At 36.9% G+C, this 22,677-nt stretch overlaps 2 protein-coding genes across 2 annotated transcripts in view; both read left to right on the forward strand.

The window, feature by feature from the left end:
• Positions 1-374: 374 nt before the first annotated feature.
• LOC140238422 (ADP-ribosylhydrolase ARH1-like) lies at positions 375-19,351 on the forward strand. The gene is made up of 9 exons (XM_072318331.1): positions 375-508; positions 4,638-4,850; positions 7,568-7,621; positions 9,260-9,355; positions 9,838-9,913; positions 12,200-12,673; positions 13,656-13,809; positions 16,422-16,557; positions 18,751-19,351. The coding sequence occupies exons 2-8, from the start codon at positions 4,676-4,678 to the stop codon at positions 16,494-16,496; spliced, it is 1,104 nt and encodes a 367-aa protein (XP_072174432.1). The 5' UTR covers positions 375-508; positions 4,638-4,675; the 3' UTR covers positions 16,497-16,557; positions 18,751-19,351.
• A 3,009-nt stretch (positions 19,352-22,360) lies between these two features.
• Positions 22,361-22,677, forward strand: part of LOC140239154 (something about silencing protein 10-like) — a 34,060-nt gene continuing 33,743 nt past the window's right edge. Inside the window, exon 1 of the mRNA XM_072319038.1 lies at positions 22,361-22,487. Coding sequence (XP_072175139.1) covers positions 22,468-22,487 — 20 coding nt within the window. The 5' untranslated portion in view covers positions 22,361-22,467. The remainder of the gene's footprint in view (positions 22,488-22,677) is intronic.

Genomic DNA, 22,677 nt, shown 5'->3' on the forward strand with positions numbered 1-22,677 from the left:
TTATTATTATTATTATGTTATTATTATTATTATTATTATTATTATTATTATTATTATTATTATTATTATTATTATTGTTATTATTATTATTATTACTATAATTATCATTATTGTTATTATTATTGGTGGTGCCGGTGGCGGTCGTTGGGGGCACGGGGAGCGATATTTTTTTTCGGCGAGGAGGCGAGGGGATAAACTGCAAAGTACGAGCGTGCTAAAGATCACGTGATAATGATTAATGTCAGGTGATCGGGGCATAATCACTGATCGTCATTTCGGTTCCCCATGCGTCTGTAGTCTGTACCCACGTAATGACGGGTCTTCTACACAGTACTATGCAACGTATTAATAACGCTACCTACCTTAACCCGAAGCACACTGGCGCTGGCATTACAGCAACGGCAGGCCAGCTGAGATCTTGATTTCAGTCTACACACCGCACCAGATGCCTGGGTCAGCAGCGCAGCGCTGGTGGTCAGTGAACGAAGCGTAGACTCGTTCGTAGCAGGTAAAATTTATTGTTCCCACAATGTGGACTAGTCTCATAGAGCTGCATTTACAGCTCTATGACAAGTCTACAGTACTGACTACTGTATGACTCGAGCTCTCTCATGTATCGCCGGTAACACTGTAAATTTATTGCGCAATCTCTTTTGCACTGAATCATCTAATGATGACGGTGTGGTCACGTCCCCAACGCTGTGCCTAAATGTAAACAGGCGGTGTCCATAGTCCAACAGATATAAATTTACTGTAGTGTAGGGCCTATATCTGTTGGACTACGAATGTACGATCTGTATAATACAGATCGTAGTATTGGAATGACGGGGTATTCGGACCGGACATTGACAATATTTAATATGACTCATGAGTCATACAAATATGAGCTTGTGATGTACAGAAGTGAAAACAGGTTTCAAATTCAATTCAAATTCAAATTCTTCCGGGTATGAGTTAAAAAAACCGCACCACGCACTGTAGCAGTGCCACCAGCGACTGGTTACATGTACCTTCAGCACCTCGGGGCGGGGTAGGTATGAATGTGTTAATACATAGGGATAGGTCTAGCCCGACCAGACACCAGCTGTTACGCTATGTCGCGACGTACCATGTACAGCGACTGGGCTGTGTATAGTTAGGATAGGTCTAACCATTACTCACTGTCGAGTGTCGAAGAATGAGATCATAGCTCTTCTCATCAGACATCACACCAGTCATCTAAATAAGATTCATATAACGTATACGCCAACAACTTATATATTATGGATTACATCTTTGGTACGGTAAGCCTTTGTATTTGACACGGTCGATCACAATATTCTTTTAAAGAAACTGCCATTATGGAGTTTGAGGTGTAGCTCTTGATTGGTTTAGAAGTTGCCTTTCAAATAGAAAGCAATACAGCTGTAGGCCTATATACAGATGGTCATGACTCTACACTGTAGGTGTACCCCAAGGGTCTCTCCTGAGCTGGGTCCACTTTTATTCATTTTATATATTAGTGAATTGCTCGGCAATGTCATACTGACTGCATGGTGTTCAAATAAATAGAGTAAATTTCACGAAATTTCTTGGGTTATACATTTGGTCTCTGGGGTGTGGTTGCTGCGCTTCTTGAGGGATTCCACTAAAATTATTCTGTGGCTTTAATATGTTTGTATATGTGACCGTGCACCTCAAAACGAACATAAAGTCGCACACACTGATTTTGCGTGAGGACTGAAAATAAGTGAAATGGGTCGACCTAGCCGAACTTGACTTTTTCATATTTTCTGAAAGAGCGGGTCTTCTTTTACATTATGCTCAAATTTGGTATCATAAAACGGGCAGGAAAGTGTGTTTTGAAGCAGTTTATCTCGAACATTTTTGGTAGAATAGTGTGATGAGGTGTGTCTTTAGAATCCCTTTTTCATTTCTAAAAAACCTTGTCCACACTCTTCACTTTCAACTCTAATAACTTTTGAAAGGATAGTGCTACTGCTTTGAAAGTTGGCATTAATTATGGACAGAATAGGTTAATGAGGCATGCTTAATTTCAGTTTAATCTGATAATCCCTTCATTGTTGTTACTCTGGTGGTTTACTTCCTGTTCTTTTTCCCATTCATCGCACAGCCAGCACGGTTTGGTAAAGATTTTAGCGCTTGAATAGACACTGTACTTCACTGCCTCTTTTCTCAGTTCAGACTTTTCCTGAGTTTGTTCTTTCTTTCCAATATTTAGATAGGTTAGGAGAGTCCATTTGATTTGAGTTATACATCATTTTAAAGCTTAGAGTCTGCTCTTTCATAATATGGTCTTAACTAAATATTCATGTCTGGCGACTTTTTGTTTGTTTTGAGGTGCAGAGTCACATATAGTGAGTTGTTATATTACATGTCTTCTTAGCTTGCCTTTCAGGCGTCTTATTATACAAGCTTGCTTTTCTAAGACCCCTCCACTTTACATCTATAATGCATCTACATGCACTGTCAATTTATATTCAAATATTCTGCAAATTGTTTTAATCGCATATATTCAACAATGAATTCCTTGTTACATATTGTTTTTATGTAAATTTTTGTATTGTGGAAACTTTGAATAAACTTGAACTTGAACTTGATGATAATCTTAGTTGGAAATTGCACCTTAGTAATCTTTCAAAGCTTTTGTCTATAAATACATAAAGTGAAGATTTTTTCTTCCAAAAAGCATTTTAAAAATGTTATATTCTTAATCCTCCCATATCTTAATTATGGCATTCTTGCATGGGGGAACTCACTTAAAACAGAGACAAGAAAAATATTTATTGAATTGAATTGAATTTATTCATTTCATTTCCATTTCCATTTACATTTACATTGCATTTACATTGCATTTACATTGCATTTGCATTTTTCATTTACATTGCATTGCATTGATGATTACATGTTGACACATATTTATGGTTCAGAAGCGAGTTATTTATTAGAATCATTAATAAATGCAGCTTTTTAGCACATACTGAAAACCTCTTTTATCAAAGTAATCTCCTTAAAGTAGAGGATTTATACAACTTTCACATGGGCACATGTATGTTACAGTCATGATATTTTCATTGTGTATGTTTAACCTGAATAATCTATCCTGACTTCACTTATAAATGCAGGACTTCAACTTTATATATAAATTTATAAAGTCTTCATGCATGTAAACGATGGGTGCTTGAATAAAGTATTTTTTATGCTCATATGACCTCTGTAAATATTTTCATTAGTCTTACTCCTTTGCAATCTCTATTTCATCTCTTCTTCTTTTTCACTATCTATATTTTCTTTTTTAGGCTTTCTTATACTCTTGCTTTTGGATATTGATAGACTATATGTTTTATGTTTAAGCAGATCTAGTGTTTGTAGTGTGTAGATTGCTTATTTAAGCCAATTTTTATACTCTTGCCTATTCAAATTGTATGTACTATGATAAGCAGTATTCTTTATTACCTCTGCCAAGGGAGGAGGTTATGTTTTCGTTACCGTTGGTTTGTGTGTTTGTTTGTCATTGTGCAAAATAAATCAAAAAGTAGTTTACAGATTTGAATGAAACATGCAGGAAAGGTTTAGAATGATTCAAGTACAATGTAACAGATGATTAAATTTTGGTAGTGATCTGAGAATTTTTCGGGAATTTATGAAGGATTTTTGATATTTTGGCAGTATAGGGTCAATGAACTTGGGAGTTTAAAGTGCGTGCTCTCTATAGAGTTTCTGCTACAAGGCGAGGCGCGCCGTGCAGCTGAGGGTTTATAACGTTTGAACAACAAAGGCTTCTATAATTGGGAAATCGGGCAACTTTCAGCACACAATGCTATCAAAGTACGTATGGGTAGAAATCACTGAAATCTCTATGGAAGAACAAGATCAGTGGTGGAAATGAGCTGCATGCTTGGCGGAGGTCTGTGCTCTCAGAGTGCTTCGCTAGTTTATTTATTTATTTATATTCATTTTTTTTTTTAAAGTTACTAATTAAACCACTTAAGGTTTAATTCAAAATCACATACCTTGTATTTTTCAGAGGAGCCTTACAGTACAAGCTCTGCTTCAACCAAGGCTACCTTCCTAGAAGGACCACATTCCAGCTCCTCAAAAAGTCTGTCTTTGTGATAGACTGCGTGTAATAATATCATAGCCCTGTGAAGATGTATTTTATGGTCATGGATGTAGATATCTATATGCATTACATTGTATGTGTCTGCATTGTGTGTGTGTGTGTATAGTGTTTTGCATCTGTCTGCGTGTTTCAAAGTCGTGACTGTTCTCACTGATAGACACACTATACACAAACACCTGCTAATTGCCATTCTGTTCTTTTTTTTTCTTTACGCATCACATTAAACACTATCTATGGTGAAAACAAAACAAAACAACATGAGACTTTTGAACACTGGCATGTAAATTTTCTTGTACCATTTTTATCATCTCACATCATCTCTGCCCTCCATGCTCAGATATTATAATCAATATTGATTATATGGTGTTTTTTTTTTTTATGTGACTTCCATTATGTATCATCTTTTCTTATGGAGTCAAAAGGGGATTGAGCAGAATCTTTGTCGAAGGAAAATGGTAATTTTTTTCAGCAGCTTTTTCTACCACATCTTTTCTTTTGTTGATTGTTTTTACAGATCTTTGTAGAAAATCCTGTTTCAGAATTGACAACCTGATGGCCAGTGGAAGTCAAGCAGACATGCTGTCGAGGTACCAGGCAGCCATGTTGTTGAGTGGTGTGGGGGATGCGATGGGGTACAAATCTGGGTCCTGGGAATTCAACTTTGTTGGAGCTGACATCCATAAAGAAGTGGCAGCCCTGGGAGGAGTGACCAAATTAAAGGTCAAGTGTAAGGAACTGACTTTAATTCTTACGTTGTGCACTGAAGTAGTACGATGCAAGTTAACATGTTGTTTAAAGTGCTGTGAGGACCTTATACTGGTGAGGCAAATCTGGCTAGATACTGTGAGGATCCTTGGTGAGGATTTGGCTTGGCTAGCTAAGAATTATACTATTTAGTTGTGGAGTTACATTGCTTTCTCTGTACAGAGATGTACCGTGTAAATGTTTCAGTGTACCAGTATAAACTTGATTACACTTCCCTATACTGCATTGATGCGTACTGATTTTTTAGGGGAAGACTTGGGCCTTGGGCTTGATGGTCAGGAGAAAATGTGAAGTTTTCACAATAAAAAAAAAAAAAAAAAAAATTCTATTGGCTCGGGAAGGCCCTGATAGTCATGAAAATTGGTGTAAACATAGTGATGCTTGTCAATCATGTGAAGCTGCTGTCTTGCAGCAGCGAGATGTTCTGTAGACTTGTTAGAATAATAGATGGCAAGGAGCGTCAGTTGTCATAGTGATATCTCTTGTTCTTATGTACAATGATTCATGCCTTTAGTGTACATGCTCAATTTGAAATTGTCAATTAACATCATGATATTAAGGTGTTTTTTTTTTTATTTTAATGTTCTACTTTTAGCTTTTCCCTGATGAACTTCCTTCAGTTGGTGGGAAGGACCCAAAGCCATACTGTGATTTTTCTTTTGTTTTTATTGCTTTTTTTTTTTCCACCCTGGCAACTTTGGGAAGCACATCAAGGGAAGCCTAACCTTTTTGTACTTTTTTATGCCTCCGCCACAAATTGGTGCCGGAGGCATTATGTTTTCAGGTTGTCCGTCCATCCGTCCTTCCGTCCGTCCGTCTGTAATTAATTTTGTGGACAGCGTAACTAAAAATCTTTTGAGATATCCTAATGAAACTTGGTATGTATGTGTATTAGGGGGTGAAGTTGTGCCTATCAACTTTTGGGTGCACATGCTCAAGGTCAAAGGTCAAAAGGTCAAGGTCAAATACATAACATTTCACTATTTCCACCATATCTATGCAATGCCTGAAGATATTTTCTTGAAACTTAGTGTATACATGTATAACCTATTTAAGATTCTCTGGTGAAAGTTTGGGGTCATGAGGTCGAAGGTCAAAGGTCAAGTAAAAATATTAAAACTTCACTTTTTTCTCTGTACCTTGGAAATTGTTCAAGGTATCTTCATGGAACATAGTATATATACATGTACTGACTGGCAGTGATTATCTAGACAATTTAGGGTTCATGGGGTCAAAGGTCAGGGGTTAAAGGTCAAGGGCAACACTTCAAGATTTTACTATTTCCCTCATGTTTATGCAATGCCAGCAGGATTATTTTTTTTTTTTTTACATTTGGTGTATGGATGTATAACCTCATAGATTCTCTGGAAAGTTTTTTTTTTCTTTTTTTTTTTGCCTCAAAGGTCAAAAGGTCAAAGATCAAGTGCTGAACTAACTTTTTCCTCCATATCTCAGAAGTGGCTCAAGTTATCTTGAAACTTACTACATATTTATGCATGTTCTGCCTGACAGTGATTATCTTATGAATTTTAGGGTCACAGGCCAGATGAAAATGGTAACAATTTACTATTCAATGCAGAAATTGCACTTTTTCTCCATACCTTGAAAATTACTCAATGCATAAACGTATGAATGGGTCAAAGTCAAGTTAAAGTCCTTAAATCCCCAAATACATGCTCTCCTATTCATCCAATTAAACCTAGGTCAAGGAAGGTGAACATTCAACACATTTGTGACAAACTTGTCATTTTAATATTTTGCCAATATTGTGAAAATGTAATCACACATTGTCCACATGTACTATCTAGACCTATTAGGAGAATCATGCATTATGGCGGAGGCATACCAGTTGCCATAGCGACATTTCTAGTTTTTGTATTATGCTTGATTTATTTGTTTGTTTGTTTCTTGTTTGATTATTCACTTGTATTGTGTCTTGCAAAATTAAGTGTCAAATGAATAAAAGCAATGATTATAATGACATTAACAACAATGAAAATATAATAATAACAATAATGACAATGTGGATGTGCCCACCCAGGTGCAAATGCTCCAAAAAAAAAAAAAAAAGCATCATTGTTGGGGATTGTGAGAATCCTCAGAAAAGTACTAGAAGTCTAAGGTTCCAGGATGGAACTTGTCATGATTTTGATCTCTAAGAGACAACTTGTGATGATAGAGACAATAATATTGATGATAATACATGTAATAATACTTTCAGTACAAATAAGCATGTATACGGTCTAAATGTAGGTGCTGTTTTGTGCAAGTTACAGTGCGTGTCACAAGAAAAAAAAAGAAAAGTATTTTGAATAATGCATGATATTGTAGTCCTTATTTTTTAGTTAAACTGATCACACTGAAGTGAGTTTAAACAAATATTATCATGTGGGATAATTAATGATCACTGTGTTTGATATATACCCTTCTCATGGCCAGTAGATTGCTAATGGTAAAGACCTCAGTTACATGTGAGGTCTTTTTTAATGTGACTGATTTCATATATCGTATCCTCCCTTAAAAGCTGAAAAAAGAAAAATATCAATCTTTTAATACTAACTTAAAGATTCCCCTATTTGAAGTGTTTATTGTCTGGTTTGATTACAACCATGAAGACTTGGTAATAGATACATTTCTCTGTAGTGAATCATTGACGTGTTTCTTATTTTCTGTCTCCAGTGCCTGCATTTCCAGTGAGTGATGATACAGTACTTCATCTTGCTACAGCCAGAGGTAAGAATATTAATCTGTTTTTAAAAGAGATTTAAACCCAAATTATTTTATGTGGATTGAGGGAATGCATATTTTGTAACACTTCAGTGAAGTTTGTGGAAAATCTGACAATTGCTTCAAATGTTAAAAATTTGTACAGTTTTGGTGCCACCACCGTTGGATGAGAGGACTACAACAATTTCTGACATCACACATGGACAGAAAATATAAAAGAATTCAATGCATTTTCACTTTATAATGAGAGAGCACTTACATCTTTTAGAAGGCAGGGGAAATGCTATTACCCGAAATGTATGTCAGCAACAAGTCAAGGGAATGTGTATTTTTCATATTGAATCATAAAAACCCCCAACTTATTCAGGATGAAGGGCAGAGGAGGGGAGAGGAGGGGAGAGCAACAAATGTAAAGTTGCTCCTATCCTTTTTTTGTCCCCGCCGAACGAGTTCGAGCAGGGGACTATGAAACGGGCTCCGTACGTGTGTGTGTCCGTGTGTCCGTCCGTCCGTCCGTCCGTGTGTCCGTGTGTGCGTCCGTGTGTGATCAAAATCTTCAATTTGCTACTTCTCTGTCATTTAAGAGCCAATTTTGATTCTGTTTGCTTTATATGATAGCACTACATGGGAGCTTTGAAACTTCTACACAGAATTTCTGTCGTGACCTTTGACCTTGACCTTTGACCTATATTGTACATTTTGCTACAAAATGCAACTCCCTCGCCATTTCTAACCCGATTTCGATTCCGTTTGCTTTATATGATGGCACTAGGTGAGGGCTTCAAAACTTCTACACAGAATTTTGACCTTTGACTTCTTTGACCTTTGACCTTGATTTTTGACCTGTATTGTACATTTTGCTACAAAATGCTACTCCTTCGCCATTTCTAACCCGATTTCGATTCCGTTTGCTTTATGTGATGGCACTAGGTGAGGGCTTCAACACTTCTACATAGAATTTTGACCTTTGACTTCTTTGACCTTTGACCTTGATTTTTGACCTGTATTGTACATTTTGCTACAAAATGCTACTCCTTCGCCATTTCTAACGCGATTTTGATTCCGTTTGCTTTATGTGATGGCATTAGGTGAGGGCTTCAAAACTTCTACACAGAATTTTGACCTTTGACTTCTTTGACCTTTGACCTTGATTTTTTACCTGTATTGTACATTTTGCTACAAAATGCTACTCCTTCGCCATTTCTAACCCGATTTCAATTCTGTTTGCTGTATGTGGTGGCACCAGGTGAGGGCTTCAGAACTTCTACACAGAATTTTGACCTTTGACCTTGATTTTTGACCTGTATTGTACATTTGCTACAAAATGCTACTTCCGGCGGGGACATATATTACACACCGCGTAATTTCTACTTTTCCTTGTTTGAGATAGCATTACACACGATAGCATTACAAGGGAGACTAGCCTATAATGCCCTACCACTGCTCCCAATATCACATGTAACTTTCAGCACAATTACGGGTACAATTTAACACCTCTTTTTTTTCTGCTGACTTTGATATTTATAAAAAGATATTCCAGGCACTATATAATAACTTCAATGAATGAATTAACCCTTACCAATGTATATTCAGTGAACACAGTAATTTTCTATCTCTGAATTTCTGAATTTCTTCAATTTCCAGCTCTTCTTAGTGGCAAGCCTGTTGGGGAAAAACTGTTCTTGGAGCTTGCTGGAGAATACCACCAAGGCAGCAAAGATATGAGTGGTCGAGCACCGGGTATGAATAATTAATCTGTCAGACATTTTATTTTTCTTTATATTGATATCTTACAGTACCACTCAATTATTCTGATGTTTACAGGTAAATTTTTGTTGTATTCTATAATTGTAGCAGAAAAGGAAAGTCATATATTGTGCATTTTTCGCTCCTACAAAAATGTTTTAATATTAAAGAACATGTCTTTTCCATGAAGTAACTCTGTGTAGAATAGAGCTATTAACATATCCTCAAAAGCTGTATCATGTTCAGAAGTCTGAAATTTGTGTTAGGCACCAAAGATACCAATTTCTCAGTGAGAGTTCCATCTTTCTTTTCAAGAGCTATAGTTAGTTGTTTTACACTCTACTCTCAGTATCAATCATTACTGGAAAACTAGGGAATGCATCAAAACTGTCAAAAGTTATGAAGCTATTACTCTATGAACTCTGATTGGATTAGAATGTAAATTGCCCCTTCATATGCCACATGATATTTTCCAGGAGGCACAACACTATCATCTATCAGCCGGTTCAAACTTAGCCGACCAGATGGATACATTGTTCCCTTTAACAAAAGGTGAGAAATTTGCTGGAAGATGACATTCTAGTTTATAATTCTCACAGGGCTGAGAGGATAGCAGAGAGTTCGTTGGCTGACATCAAGATTACAATCATTATTTGAATTTGACGATGCATCCAGTAGATATAATGCAACCATAGTAATTTTATCACCGATGTTGAGTTTTGAGTGTATTGGGTGATATAACACTAGGGTTTTGCACCTTAAGTGCAGTAGATAGTGATAGCATTACCAACTTAGACTGCGCATTATATGATTTATAAGGTTTCAGCCTGTAAGACATAGTATACAAATAGTGAATGGTCACAAGTGTGATGGTACAAGATTTCGCACGAGGCGAAAGATAGAGGCACTCTATTCAACGAGGCGAATCCGAGTTGAATAGTTTGCCTCAGCTTTCACCAAGTGCGAAATCTTGTTCCATTGCACGAGTCCAGTCCAAACACTAATTTTTTGAACAACACCTTGAACGTCAACAGATGTGGTCCACACAGATTCTTAAATTTAGCACAGAAATGGCAGCAATTTTCCGTGAAAGACGAATGAATAGCTGCACAGTCACTGTAACCGAGTATGAACATACGTGAAGCCCATCGGTTGAAGTTGTTTACAAAAATGAGTGACGAAAGTATGCACTTGTAAGCGTGCTTGTAATTGTTGAGTGCGCACGGCAAATGTTCGTTTAAATTGTGATATCAGAGCCGTGCGATGGAATAAAAACTTAGAGTCAGTCGTGAGTATAACACGGGAGACAATGGAAATGGGTGACGTCAGCCATGCGCTATCCATTTTTGCTCAAACGAATTACATGGCTGACAGCCATAGCGTGCGATGGAACTTTTAACTAAATGTCACGTGATGGGCTATTGAGCAATCGGATACACTAGCTACATTCTAGTTAGGTGTTGTATATTAATATGTGTATGTAAACACCTTTGAATCGATATAACCCTGTGTGTCCTGTATCAAACTCGAATACTCTATATATATTGTAATGATTATTATAATGTCAATTGACTGCTATTATGTACACTGATGGCATTTGACATGTTATGATCTAGTCATACAATGTACTTGTTATTAATGAATGACCTGTGAATGTATGTGACCTGCTACAACAAAAGGATCCGAAAGTTGAAGAAGAACAATTTTCTGAAAATGACATGATATTATTCCCTTGCTCTTCCACTTTAATTTCATATATAACATGACTCATGAAAGTACTCTGTTGATGAGATATCGCTGATTTTATTAGCGCATATTGAGTGGTTTAGGAAAGCAGCGTTTCCAGAAAACCGCCTTCAAAGTTTTCCTTCCGATGCTATCATGATCAAGGAGAGGCAAGACAGTCTCCACCGCTTGACAATAGAAGGTATGCTCTTAGCAACCTCCATGATGTTCATTCAAGCTTAGTGCCAGCGGTCTACGAACGACCAACCAGGATGCCACGCACTGACCAATAAGATCACTCCCTCGTTGCTAGGGGCGGAGTCTAGCTGCGGTGCTAAATCCAAATCTTCCGACACGTTTCTGTTCCGTTGAAAGTCAGAAAATCATGGCCCAGAAAAATGCCATTTTCTTGCCTTTCCTTTGACCACTTAGCTTTGAAATTTCGGCAGATGGTAGACGATACATTAGACTACAAAATTATGCAGAAAAGAGAAAACCGATAGTTTTGACCGATTTTGATGATCTGACTTCAAACTTGATTTTCTTGTCTCAGCCGTCAGCGACTTTAGGATCCTTTTATTGTAGCGGGTCACATATTACATGTACATGTCGTCTGCACAGAGTGAATGAAAGACCCTATGCAGTTGTGTATTCTGAATGAATGCATGTGTCATTAGCTACTGATTCTTGATCCTCTCATAATGTGTGTGATGTTTGCTTGAAAAATAACTATTTTCAGCCGGACAATTTGTCCATGTACAGATTACACCAAAGCTGAAATATTACTATCCAGAAAATGCTGTCATTTGACAGTGCTCAGTCTTTGAGGTAGCTTTTTCAAAAGTTTAAAACATACTGTCCTGTTTTTTTTTTTTTTCGTATAATATGCTCTTAGTAGAGGGGAAAATGAAAAACAAAAACAAAAAATAAGTAGAACAAACACACTCAAACGCACACACACAGAGGCAAAAAATAATTTAAAAAAGAAAAACAAACAAACCTCTGTGAAGAAGATAGCTCTAGGGAAGTACAAGACCAAACAAAATATAATCAATATCTCGTTAAACAGGATATGTTTTCTTCTCCGTTTTGTTTGTTTGTTTTTTCGTGTAGAGGTGGAGGCTGTGGGGCGGCTATGAGAGCAATGTGCATTGGTCTTCGCTTTCCAAGACCGGAACAGCTCCCAGATCTCATAGCGGTCAGCGTGGAGGCTGGACGCATGACCCACAATCATCCCACAGGCTACCTTGGTTCCTTTGCAGCAGCTCTCTTTACATCGCTAGCAATCCAAAATGTTGCAATCACAAGATGGGGAAGCCATCTCATGAACTCTCTTGGTGACGTAATGAAGTACATCAAGTCTGTAGGGAGAGATGTAACAGAGAATGAAAAGGCATGGTCATACTTCACTGACAAGTGGCAAGGATACCTGAAGGAGAGAGGTCTTGACAAGCCTGTGGAAGAAGGAAAGGAGCCAACAGTTATGTTTCCAGAAAAATATGGAGTGGTGGAGAGAGATGCCTTCTACAAGAGTGTCAGCTTTGCTGGCTGGGGAGGATCAAGTGGACATGATGCCCCGATGATTGCGTGAGTTTTCTTTTGCCAGTTGATTGGATTTCCTATAAGTGTAGATTCAAAGTAAAGTTGTATTAATTAAAGTGACAATAATACATGACAAGTTAGTTATATGATTTTAATAGATGTGACTCTTTTATATAATCATCAATGAATTATCATGAGTTTGGTGAGATCAAATTAATCACAGTGTGATATTTCAAGGAAGTTCTGCATTGCTGTAACAACCAAAGTGATTGGAATATCGCAAAGATCGACCTGACTTAGGGAAATAGTCTGCAGGAGCAAAATATTAAGAAAGTTGATATGTTACTACATGATATCTAGGCAATACCTGGTAGGATTAGTTGGCAGCTCACCCTATTTCTGTGAGCGTCAAGATTGAATTGATTTATATTTTAAACATATTCTTATGTTTATTAATTATGTTATGTACCCCTCTTCACCTCAGATAGTAACACTAAAGTAACGGCACATGATATTAAAGTCCTTTGTAATTATCATTATCATTTAATTTCATTTACCAAGATACTGTACAGTTCCACTGTTATGGAATGGAATGAGCTTTGTTGGTTCAGTGATACTCAAACACTTGTGGTTATTTTGTAATATTATTGTGTTTTCACATTCTTAAAATGTTCATCCCTTTTATTTAGAAGTCATCATCATCAAAAAAGCAAACAAAAACAAAACAATAACTGTCTTCCCTCATGGTCATGTGGGGGCGCTGTGACATAGTGAATGAGACACTGTACTTGACACTCAATCGGAAGTTCCGACTGGAAATCCCGTCAAGTGGCTATGTCTCGAGACAAAATATTTCTTTACCAACCATGTCCCTCTCGACTTAGGTGTATAAGCGGGTACCTGGCAGTGCTGGGGTAATAACATTGGCAGGGCTGTCTGTCGCAAAACAATGGCAACACTTAGGAGGCTGTCCTGGATGGAGAAGATCAATTTGCTATTATCATTGTTGTTGATGTTTCCTTGACAGATATGATGCATTGCTAGGATGTGATGGAAGCTGGGAGGAGCTTTGCCATCGAGGAATGCTACATGGGGGAGATAATGACTCTACTGGGGTGATGGCTGGCTGCTGGTGGGGCGCCCTCTATGGTATGGAGGGAGTACCAAAGTGTAATTATGAGGTGAGTTGAAGAGTCTTGTATAAGATATACCTTGGCATAAAGAGGACTGACTGAATTCTCAGTATCACCAATACCTAGGGGCCATGCACAGAGCAGCATTTTAGATGCATTATGGGAGAGCTCAGGAGACAAACTTGTCCCAGCTTTGGCTGCATGTGCACTCAGGTCACATCCTGTCTTTATCCAGGGATATTTTTTATTGGAAGATTTCTTCGCTTTCCATCATGTGACCTGCACACTGAAGCCTTGCAGTTGTGAACTATGACTCTAGTGACCGCAAATCCGTAAATTTAGAATCTTTCAACTCTTTTAAAAAAAGGAGTAACAACGAAAAAGTAGACAAATATTGAAACTCCATTGAAATGTATGGGTACTGTGATGTGCGCAAGACCACTGGAAGCAACAATGGCACTGAAGAATCCCACAGTGTATCTTTGATGGGGCTCTGCAGCGTGCGCAGAAGTTTTCTGTGCATTTAACGGGGGGCAGATTAGTGATACCAAGAATTGCCATGTGTACAAGTCTAAAGGGTCCACTGTTTTTATGTCAGCCAATACTTTCATCAGTTTGTGTACATCAATTGGGATGATAGGATGAGAATAGAAGTAAATCCATCAAATTAGAAAAACATTTATGTAACCCTGCATCACAAAACCACCAAAAACATGCCAGAAATGGACTTTCAGTTAAGGGCAGATTCTGAAAGACCAGACTCCAAGCTTTAGAATGATGTACAAATAGAATTTCAATATTAATTTCAAAACACAAATAGAATTTCCTTAGCTGTCTAAATAATGAAGAGAAAGTACAGACTGTGAGAAAGTGTGTACCGAGAAAAGAGGTTTTGAAGTTTAAGGTGTATTCAAGTGCTTAACACGCCAGGCTGTGCGCTGTGCGATGAATGGGGCAAAAACAAAATGGAAAAACTCTATGCAGAAACCACAGTATAGGGATTATTACATTAAAATGAAAGTTTGCACACTTTATTAGCACATTCTATTTATGACTAATGCTGACTTTCAAAGCAGTAGCATCTTATCAATGGTTATAAGAGTTTGAAGCAAAACATGTGAAGGGTTTTAAAAAATGGAGAGGGGCTGCTATACCATACCTAGTTACACTATTCTACAAAAATAGTAATAATGATAATAAAAAAAATGGCCAAAAATCACAGTTTCCCTTTTGTTATATATTCCCAAACTTGAAAATTATGTAGAAGAATTGCTGTTTCAAAAGATATAAAAAAAAATTGACTAGGTTGACCTATTTCACCTATTTTCAGTCCTCACATAAAACCAGGTGATGTGACTTTTGTAGGTTTTGTGATGCATGCATGGTCTGATGTACATGGTGAGCTTTAAACATTTTGAAGTCCTATGTTCCTTGTAGGTGTTCATGTGGAGGAGAGTCCAAACTGCCCAGGGACAGTAGGTTGTGGTATACCAATATCTAATATTTTAAACATGGTGTGCCTCAAAACAGTTTCCTTGTATATATCGTCGCCGTCACACGAACCGACGAATCACTCGATTTTGGGTCAAATTTTCGATTTTGAGATTTTCACTCATTTCGATAGTAGACCTTCCATACTACGTATATTCTGAAATTCTCAGTGTGTAATTCGGTGTAATTTTATCATTATTTTATTATTATTTAGTTATCACTTTTGTAGAAGTATGTAATTCCATTTGTGAAAATTATTTGTTTTCCCCATAGACGCGTGTGTTAAACAATCAGGCGATTCGACGGTTCGGTGACCGCGCGCGGTCACCGAACCGACGAATCAGTGCGCATTGACTCGCGTGTAGTTTTTGAGATTCAACAGTTCATTGACCGCGCGCACAGTGCGCGTACTATGTAATACATGCGTTGACAATGACAACGCTCAATGTACATGTACATATGGACACACATGGAAAATGACAACGTTCTTTGCAGACCGAAAATACATGCATGCAGCTCTTTGACGATTTCCCACTTATTCGTTAACAATACAATTCGATAAAAACTTCACAAGTTAGAGCAAGAATTGAAGTCTGATGTACTACAAAAATAATTGGAAATTATAGACATGAAAGTGTAGCAACCATAAGTCAAAAATGGGTTAACTTCAAACGCGATTTTCTCGAATTGTCATTCTTACGCAAACCTGAGGGATTCGCCGGTCACACGAACCGGACGATATGATGCTTTAGCACTGGTCATATCAATGAAAGAACTACATGTATCGAAAAGGATGATTAAATGAGCCTTTTTTTAATTAGTTGTGAAAAGTTTGCTAAGATAAAATGCCCGACGAGGCAAAGACAGCTTTGGCCAAATAGAGTAAACTTAGTCAGCCTGTTTTTATGTTGTATACTCAACTCTATCTGTTTAGACATGTGTCAATTTCTAAAGGTGAATGGCAATGTCCACTCAACTTCTGGTGGCAATTTTATGTTTGTGTGTGTATGCGTGTGAGTATGTGTGTGTGTGTTTGTGTGCATGTGTTATGTAGTTGCTTGTATCGTTGCATTGTTGTAAATAATGATATTTCAGTATCTCATTGACCAGAAATCTGCTCAGTAGTGCATCACTTTTAAACTTTATTTCATCTGATCATCTTTCCACAGAACCTGGAATATGGCAACAAATTAGAAGAGTGTGGAGAAAAGCTCTACAAGTTAAGTTATAAAGCTGCTTCATAGAACAGTCTGTTAGAGTGTACATGCAAGCAGCTCCCAAGGTCAACTCTACTAAGTTACCATGGTAAATGCAGATGTAAACTATGTCTTTTACGATTACACTGTGCTTAGCCTTGCAATATTTGTGTAATTCTAGAAATATCATGTGGAAAAATTTATATGGCTATAGTGTAGTGTCATTTTAGTGCAAATTGTCTTTATATTCATCCAGAAAGCACATTCTTGTCAAAAAAAGAGAGACATACACTATTTGAAATATTCACGCAAAAGGTCCCAAAGAGAGAAAGTCATTTACCGGTAGCTTGGATGTAATGACATGGAAACATTAGACCGTCATGACTCATTTGAGTCAGGTTGTTTGTGCAATGTGAAGCTATTATGCAGTAATCCCACAAGTTCTTTAGCTAGACATCATGGCATTTCTTTCTGCTCTGAGTGCATCAGGGATGTTAGTGTTTTGTTCTAAGCATCTGCCAAAGCTAGAGTATAGTGATCTCTAAACCAGTCTAAAGTAGTTGATCATGGATCAAGTTTGTAATCATGACTACATTCAGTCAGTGATATCTCTGTCTGCCTCAAGACTTAGGAACAAGAAGGTTATATGTTCTGCCTGTCATTTTTCTTGCAGGATTTATACACTCAGGCTTTCTGTGTGGAAAAAGTGACGTTAAAATTCTCTAAAACACCAGAGCCACTGGTATTGTTGTATCATTGTGCAATAATAGTCTTCTTATGATACGTGATCACCCAGCTCAAAACCAACAAGGGTTGGCCAAAATGAATTTACACTTTTTATGTACAGCTGTAGTTTAAGAAAGTAAGATCTAATCTTCAAAATGCTGTACAACTTGTCAAGATTGGACTTCCCTAACCTATTAAAAAAAGTGACTGAAATAAGAGAGAGTTAGGAAGTGCAGTTTAATGCAAAGGGAGAAAAGAGGATTTAAAGAATTGAGTCACTCAGGCATACAATGTAGATGCATCAATTAAAACATGTTCTATTTCCAAGTGAAAGCAGCACCTGCCAAAAAAAAAAAAAAATTATGGTCCAGAAAAAAAAATGCTGTCTGGATTTTCTTTTCTGTTTTAAGCCACCAAATTTTGACAGAGATAGAGAAAAAGATTACTTTCCCACCAAAGACAAACATGACAAATTTGGGTCACTCAACCAAAATAACTATTTTGGTTCATTACAGAACATCCTAATCTGCGACTTTTTGAGGAGTTTTAAGCTGGGCGATCACATAATATAATGTAAGCGTACTCTGGGTTGTAGAGCAGACACTGTTTGAATCTCCTTCAATCATTCCCAAAACTTCAAGCATTTCCAAATATCACTTCCTAAATGTAGAAATCCTCCACTGATTTACATTACAAAACTGATCCAGTGACACTTTGAAACTCAAAAAAGCCAGCATACCTCTGACAGAAAGTTTGTATAAGTATTTTAGTAGTACCATTCCTTGTTTTGTCATTTAAAATAGGATATATTATATTTTTAGTACCACCATATAAGTGATCATATTTATTTTTGTTACAACTGTTTGTGAAATACATAGAGATACACAAGTGTGTTACATCAAGCCATACAAGTTGTAGCTGTGTATATTTCAATCTTGTCATTAGTGTTTTTATGTGATGCTAGCAAATTAAAGTGTGCAGCAGAATAACAAGGCAACCAAAACCCATTCATACCTCTCACTGGCGTGGCTTATTTTCATAGGTTATCTGTATCAATGATACCTACCTCTATCTCTACTATCTTTGATCTGTATTTCTGTGATGTCAAGACTGGAAAATTAAATTCCATGCTTAGAAACGTCTATGTAATCATCTCAAGAGTGACATTTGAAGAGGCAATAGTTAATGTAAGTCAATGATTTATCAAATGTGTTTAGCATTATATGAATGTTCTTCAGTGCACAAGGAATGGATGGAGTCAGAAAATGTAGAAAAGACTTGTACATGCTTTACCATCATCAGTCAGAAGAAGAAAAAGTGAAGACTATGGTTCTGTGATTTGATGTGTGACTGGCCTTAGATTGAAATACATTTTATACATGTATTCCTATAATGCTGTCCTTGGCCTGTCCTAATGATATCTGAGTACTTATGCTATCAGTAATGTTGTTAATTACACGTGAAACAGCAATATGAGACAGATGTGATATCTATTATGCCATTCATACACTAAGTTGAACCTAGTGAGCATTCCTAAAGTGCTTTGACTTATGCCCCTCTGATTTTGTTCATCCAGACTCCTTGCACACCAAGACCACAGATGAAGTGGCTATGAGTGACCTTGGCGTGTGCAGGAACTTCTATCATATACTTTCCTGGAGTGCTCCAAAGTTTCCTGTATAAATTGGCTGTATAATGATGGAAAACAGAGTTTGTCAGGAGCAGAATTTTTCCCTCTATGATGCTTTAGTTTGGATCTGGTATATCACAGTCATCTCTTACCAGGGAGTAACCATTCTGCACACACTATCTCATAAAGTTAGTTTACAATACAAATAGTTATTCATATGTGATTTGTTGACCTTTTAATAGCTTGATATCAAGTTACTGTTAAAGTTGTATTGTCTTTCAAGTCATGGCTATTTCTCGATTTATGCAAGCATGTAATATGAAATGATACTAACCAAGCTTCTGTTTGTTATACATGTGAGTGGTTTTTGAAATGAGAAGTCATACTATTCAGTAATATTTTCTTAACATATTTACATTGCTAAATAAGTCATGGTGATAAAATCATCCTCTTAAATCTGTCAATTGTAGATGTCACATATGTAACATATACAGCTGTACTGGTATATAATTAGCAATATTAAATGGTTGACAATTTTCCAATCAAATCATGTATGTGTCATATCTTTTGTTTCATGTACAAATGGATTACTATCCTACTACTATACAGGTAGATACTGTTTATGATGTCATACCAACAATGATATATATATATATATATATATATATATATATAGTGATAATAATTGTGAAAACCTTGAATCTCGAATGGAAAATCCTGTTCGGCAGCTTAAGAAGAGCTAAACTGGGGTGATGTATGCATTGACATCACTTGTGGATTGAGCTGTAACAGAGGAAGAGGGAGATGATAATTATTCGTAGGCTGGTAGTGTTAAAAAAAAAAAAAAAAACACACTCCATGTTCCTTGTAATGTAGCTTCCTGGACCCTGCTAAATGCTGTAGGCCTACCTTTGTCATGCCTGAATAGACTGTGAAATGATGAATGATCCTAGGTGTTATTCTTGCAGAAGGAGGACTTACAGGCTCCATGTAATACAAATGTACTTCAGGTCACGACTATGTGCTACTGTGTGAGGCTTGAATGATCCCTTGTTTATATTCATGTGTTATTATGCTGATTATGTTGGGAGAATAAAACCAATGATATGTCATGTATATGTATAGATTGAAAGAATGCAGCAATATTAGCAGAACACATCAGCAAAGTATGAGGAAAATTGAGCAATTTTGTTCAAAAGTTATAGATTTTTGAAATATCGGTGTGACCATTGCTGGATGAGAAGACTGCACAGGTTCATGATGTCACACATAGATGACACAAAGAAAATAGAAAAATAATTTAAATATTTTTTCATTTTTGTAGTACAATGAAAAAATGGACTTACCTCTTTCAGAAAAGAGAGGGAATTGTTAGAGGGAAAATGTTATTTTCATTAGATATTACAGTTTGTGGGGTTCTTTGTTATTGTCCATGTGTGACATCACATGTAGCCAGCTATGGCAGCAATGAAATGTTAAAAATTCATAACTTTTGATCAAATGGAATTTCCAACTTTACCAATGAGTTCTACTAATATTGCTGCATGCTGTCCATCCACATAATAATTAAGCAGCCGTGATTAATATCGCCGGTTCAACATGTTCAACACAAACATGAAGGTATAGGGACATACACAGTACATTTGGCGAAAATGTGGTCGGCCATTGTTGAGTTATTGGGATATTAAAGGACAAGTTCACCTTCATAAACATAAGGATTGAGAGAATGCAACAATATTAGTAGAACACATCAGTGAAAGTTTGAGGAAAATTGGACTTGAATCGATGCAAAAGTTATGAATTTTTACAATTTTTGTGTTGGAACCACTGGATGAGGAGACTACTACAGCATGTGAGTCATATGCGTACAACAGTATAAAGAAAATGTAAAGAAAATTCAACATATTTTCACTTTTTTTCGCATAATAAAAGAGCACTTGACTTGCCTCTTTGTAAAGGCAGGGGGAATAATATTACCCATAATATTTGTCGGTAACGAGTCGGGGAAACGTGTACTTTTTTCAAAAGATGAAATTTTGTGAAATTCTCTTTATATTATCGTTATATGTGACCCTGCACCTCAAAACAAACAAAAAGTCGCCAGACATGAATTTTTAGTTAAGACCATATTCTGAAAGAGCAGACTTTGAGCTTTAAAATGATGTATAACTCAAATCAAATGGACTCTCCTAACCTATCTAAATATTGGAAACAAAGCACAAACTCAGGAAAAGTGTGGACTGAGAAAAGAGGCTCTGAAGTACAGTGTCTATAATTCAAGCGCTTAATCTTTACCAAACAGTGCTGGCTGTGCGATGAATGGGACAAAGAAACAGGAAGTAAACCACCAGAGTAACAACAAGGAAGGGATTATCAGATTAAACTGAAATTAAGCATGCCTCGATCATTAACACCTACTGTCCATAATTAATGCCAACTTTCAAAACAGTAGCACTATCCTTTCAAAAGTTATTAGAGTTGAAAGTGAAGAGTGTAGACAAGGTTTTTCAGAAATGAAAAAAGAGATTGTAAAGACACACCTATAATCACACTATTCTACCAAAAATGTCCGAGATAAACTGCTAAAAAAACACACTTTCCTGCCCGTTTTATGATACCAAAATTTTTAGCATAATGTAAAAGAAGACCCGCTCTTTCAGAAAATACGAAAAAGTCAAGTTCGGCTAGGTTGACCCATTTCACTTATTTTCAGTCCTCACGCAAAATCAGTGTGTGCGACTTTAAAATGTTCGTTTTGAGGTGCACGGTCACATCTTGTTGTACGCATGTGACAGCTAGAAGTTATTCACACACTGTAGTAGTCTTCTCATCCAGCGGTTACTGCACAAAAACTTCAAAAATTCATAACTTTTGAACGGATTGTCCGATTTTCCTCAAACTTTCACTAATGTGTTCTACTAACATTGCTACATTCTCTCAATCCTTATGTTTATGAAGGTGAACTGTTTATGTCCTTTATATGATCCTATGCATGAACTTTGACAGTTGACCTTGACCCAAAATTTAAGTGCTTCTTGCTTACATTGAATACATCTTGCAACATCATCCATTCTTGAGTTGTTGGGAGACTGAGCTTATTTTATGTCTACTTGAAACTCTTTGTGTGTAAATATTATAATGATAACACAAATATGAGCTAGACTTTACAACCCATCATGTGGACGTGTCCCATTCTAAATATCAGTATATATTGTATAGCTCGTAGGCCCTTCCGTATGACCACCTATGATCTTTGACCTTTGACCTCATGACCCCCAAATTTAATATTTTCTTTATTCATTATGGACACAAGCTGCAAGTTGGTGAGAATTCGTTCATCCACTCTCAAGTTATTTTGTACACAGACAGACAGACAAGCACACAGACAGATGAGTAGGGAACTGAATAGACAAAGGCTAATGCACTATTAATCAAACGTCTGGGGTCAAAGTCTATCTGGCTGCCGTGTGCACGTGTACTTAATACGTTGCTTTACGTAGTCTGTGTATGTGTAGTAACAACCGGCGCGGCATGGATCAACTACACTGTATAATATACTAATAGAGTAACTCAGTTCGCTCACTTGACTGGGAGTGAGAGTGCATGGTCTACCTTCGCTTCCAACAGTTTTGCCAAATTTGCTGCTAAGTGCAAGGAAAGTGGATGAACATGGGGAAACGAAGGTAAAAGAAAAGTTTTTTTTTTTTAATCGTATATTTCAATCATGTCAGACTGCAAGAACGCTGAAGCCAGTGTTGTAATGTATGTCTGTGCCATGGTTGGATGGACATTGTGGATGGTAATCTGAGTTGAAGTCCGACCCCATTACTTTCGTGTTACCTATACAGTATTCTATACACAGCCCACCCCAGT

The sequence above is a fragment of the Diadema setosum genome, chromosome 15 (genome assembly GCF_964275005.1).
Source record: "Diadema setosum chromosome 15, eeDiaSeto1, whole genome shotgun sequence".
NCBI lineage: Eukaryota > Metazoa > Echinodermata > Echinoidea > Diadematoida > Diadematidae > Diadema > Diadema setosum.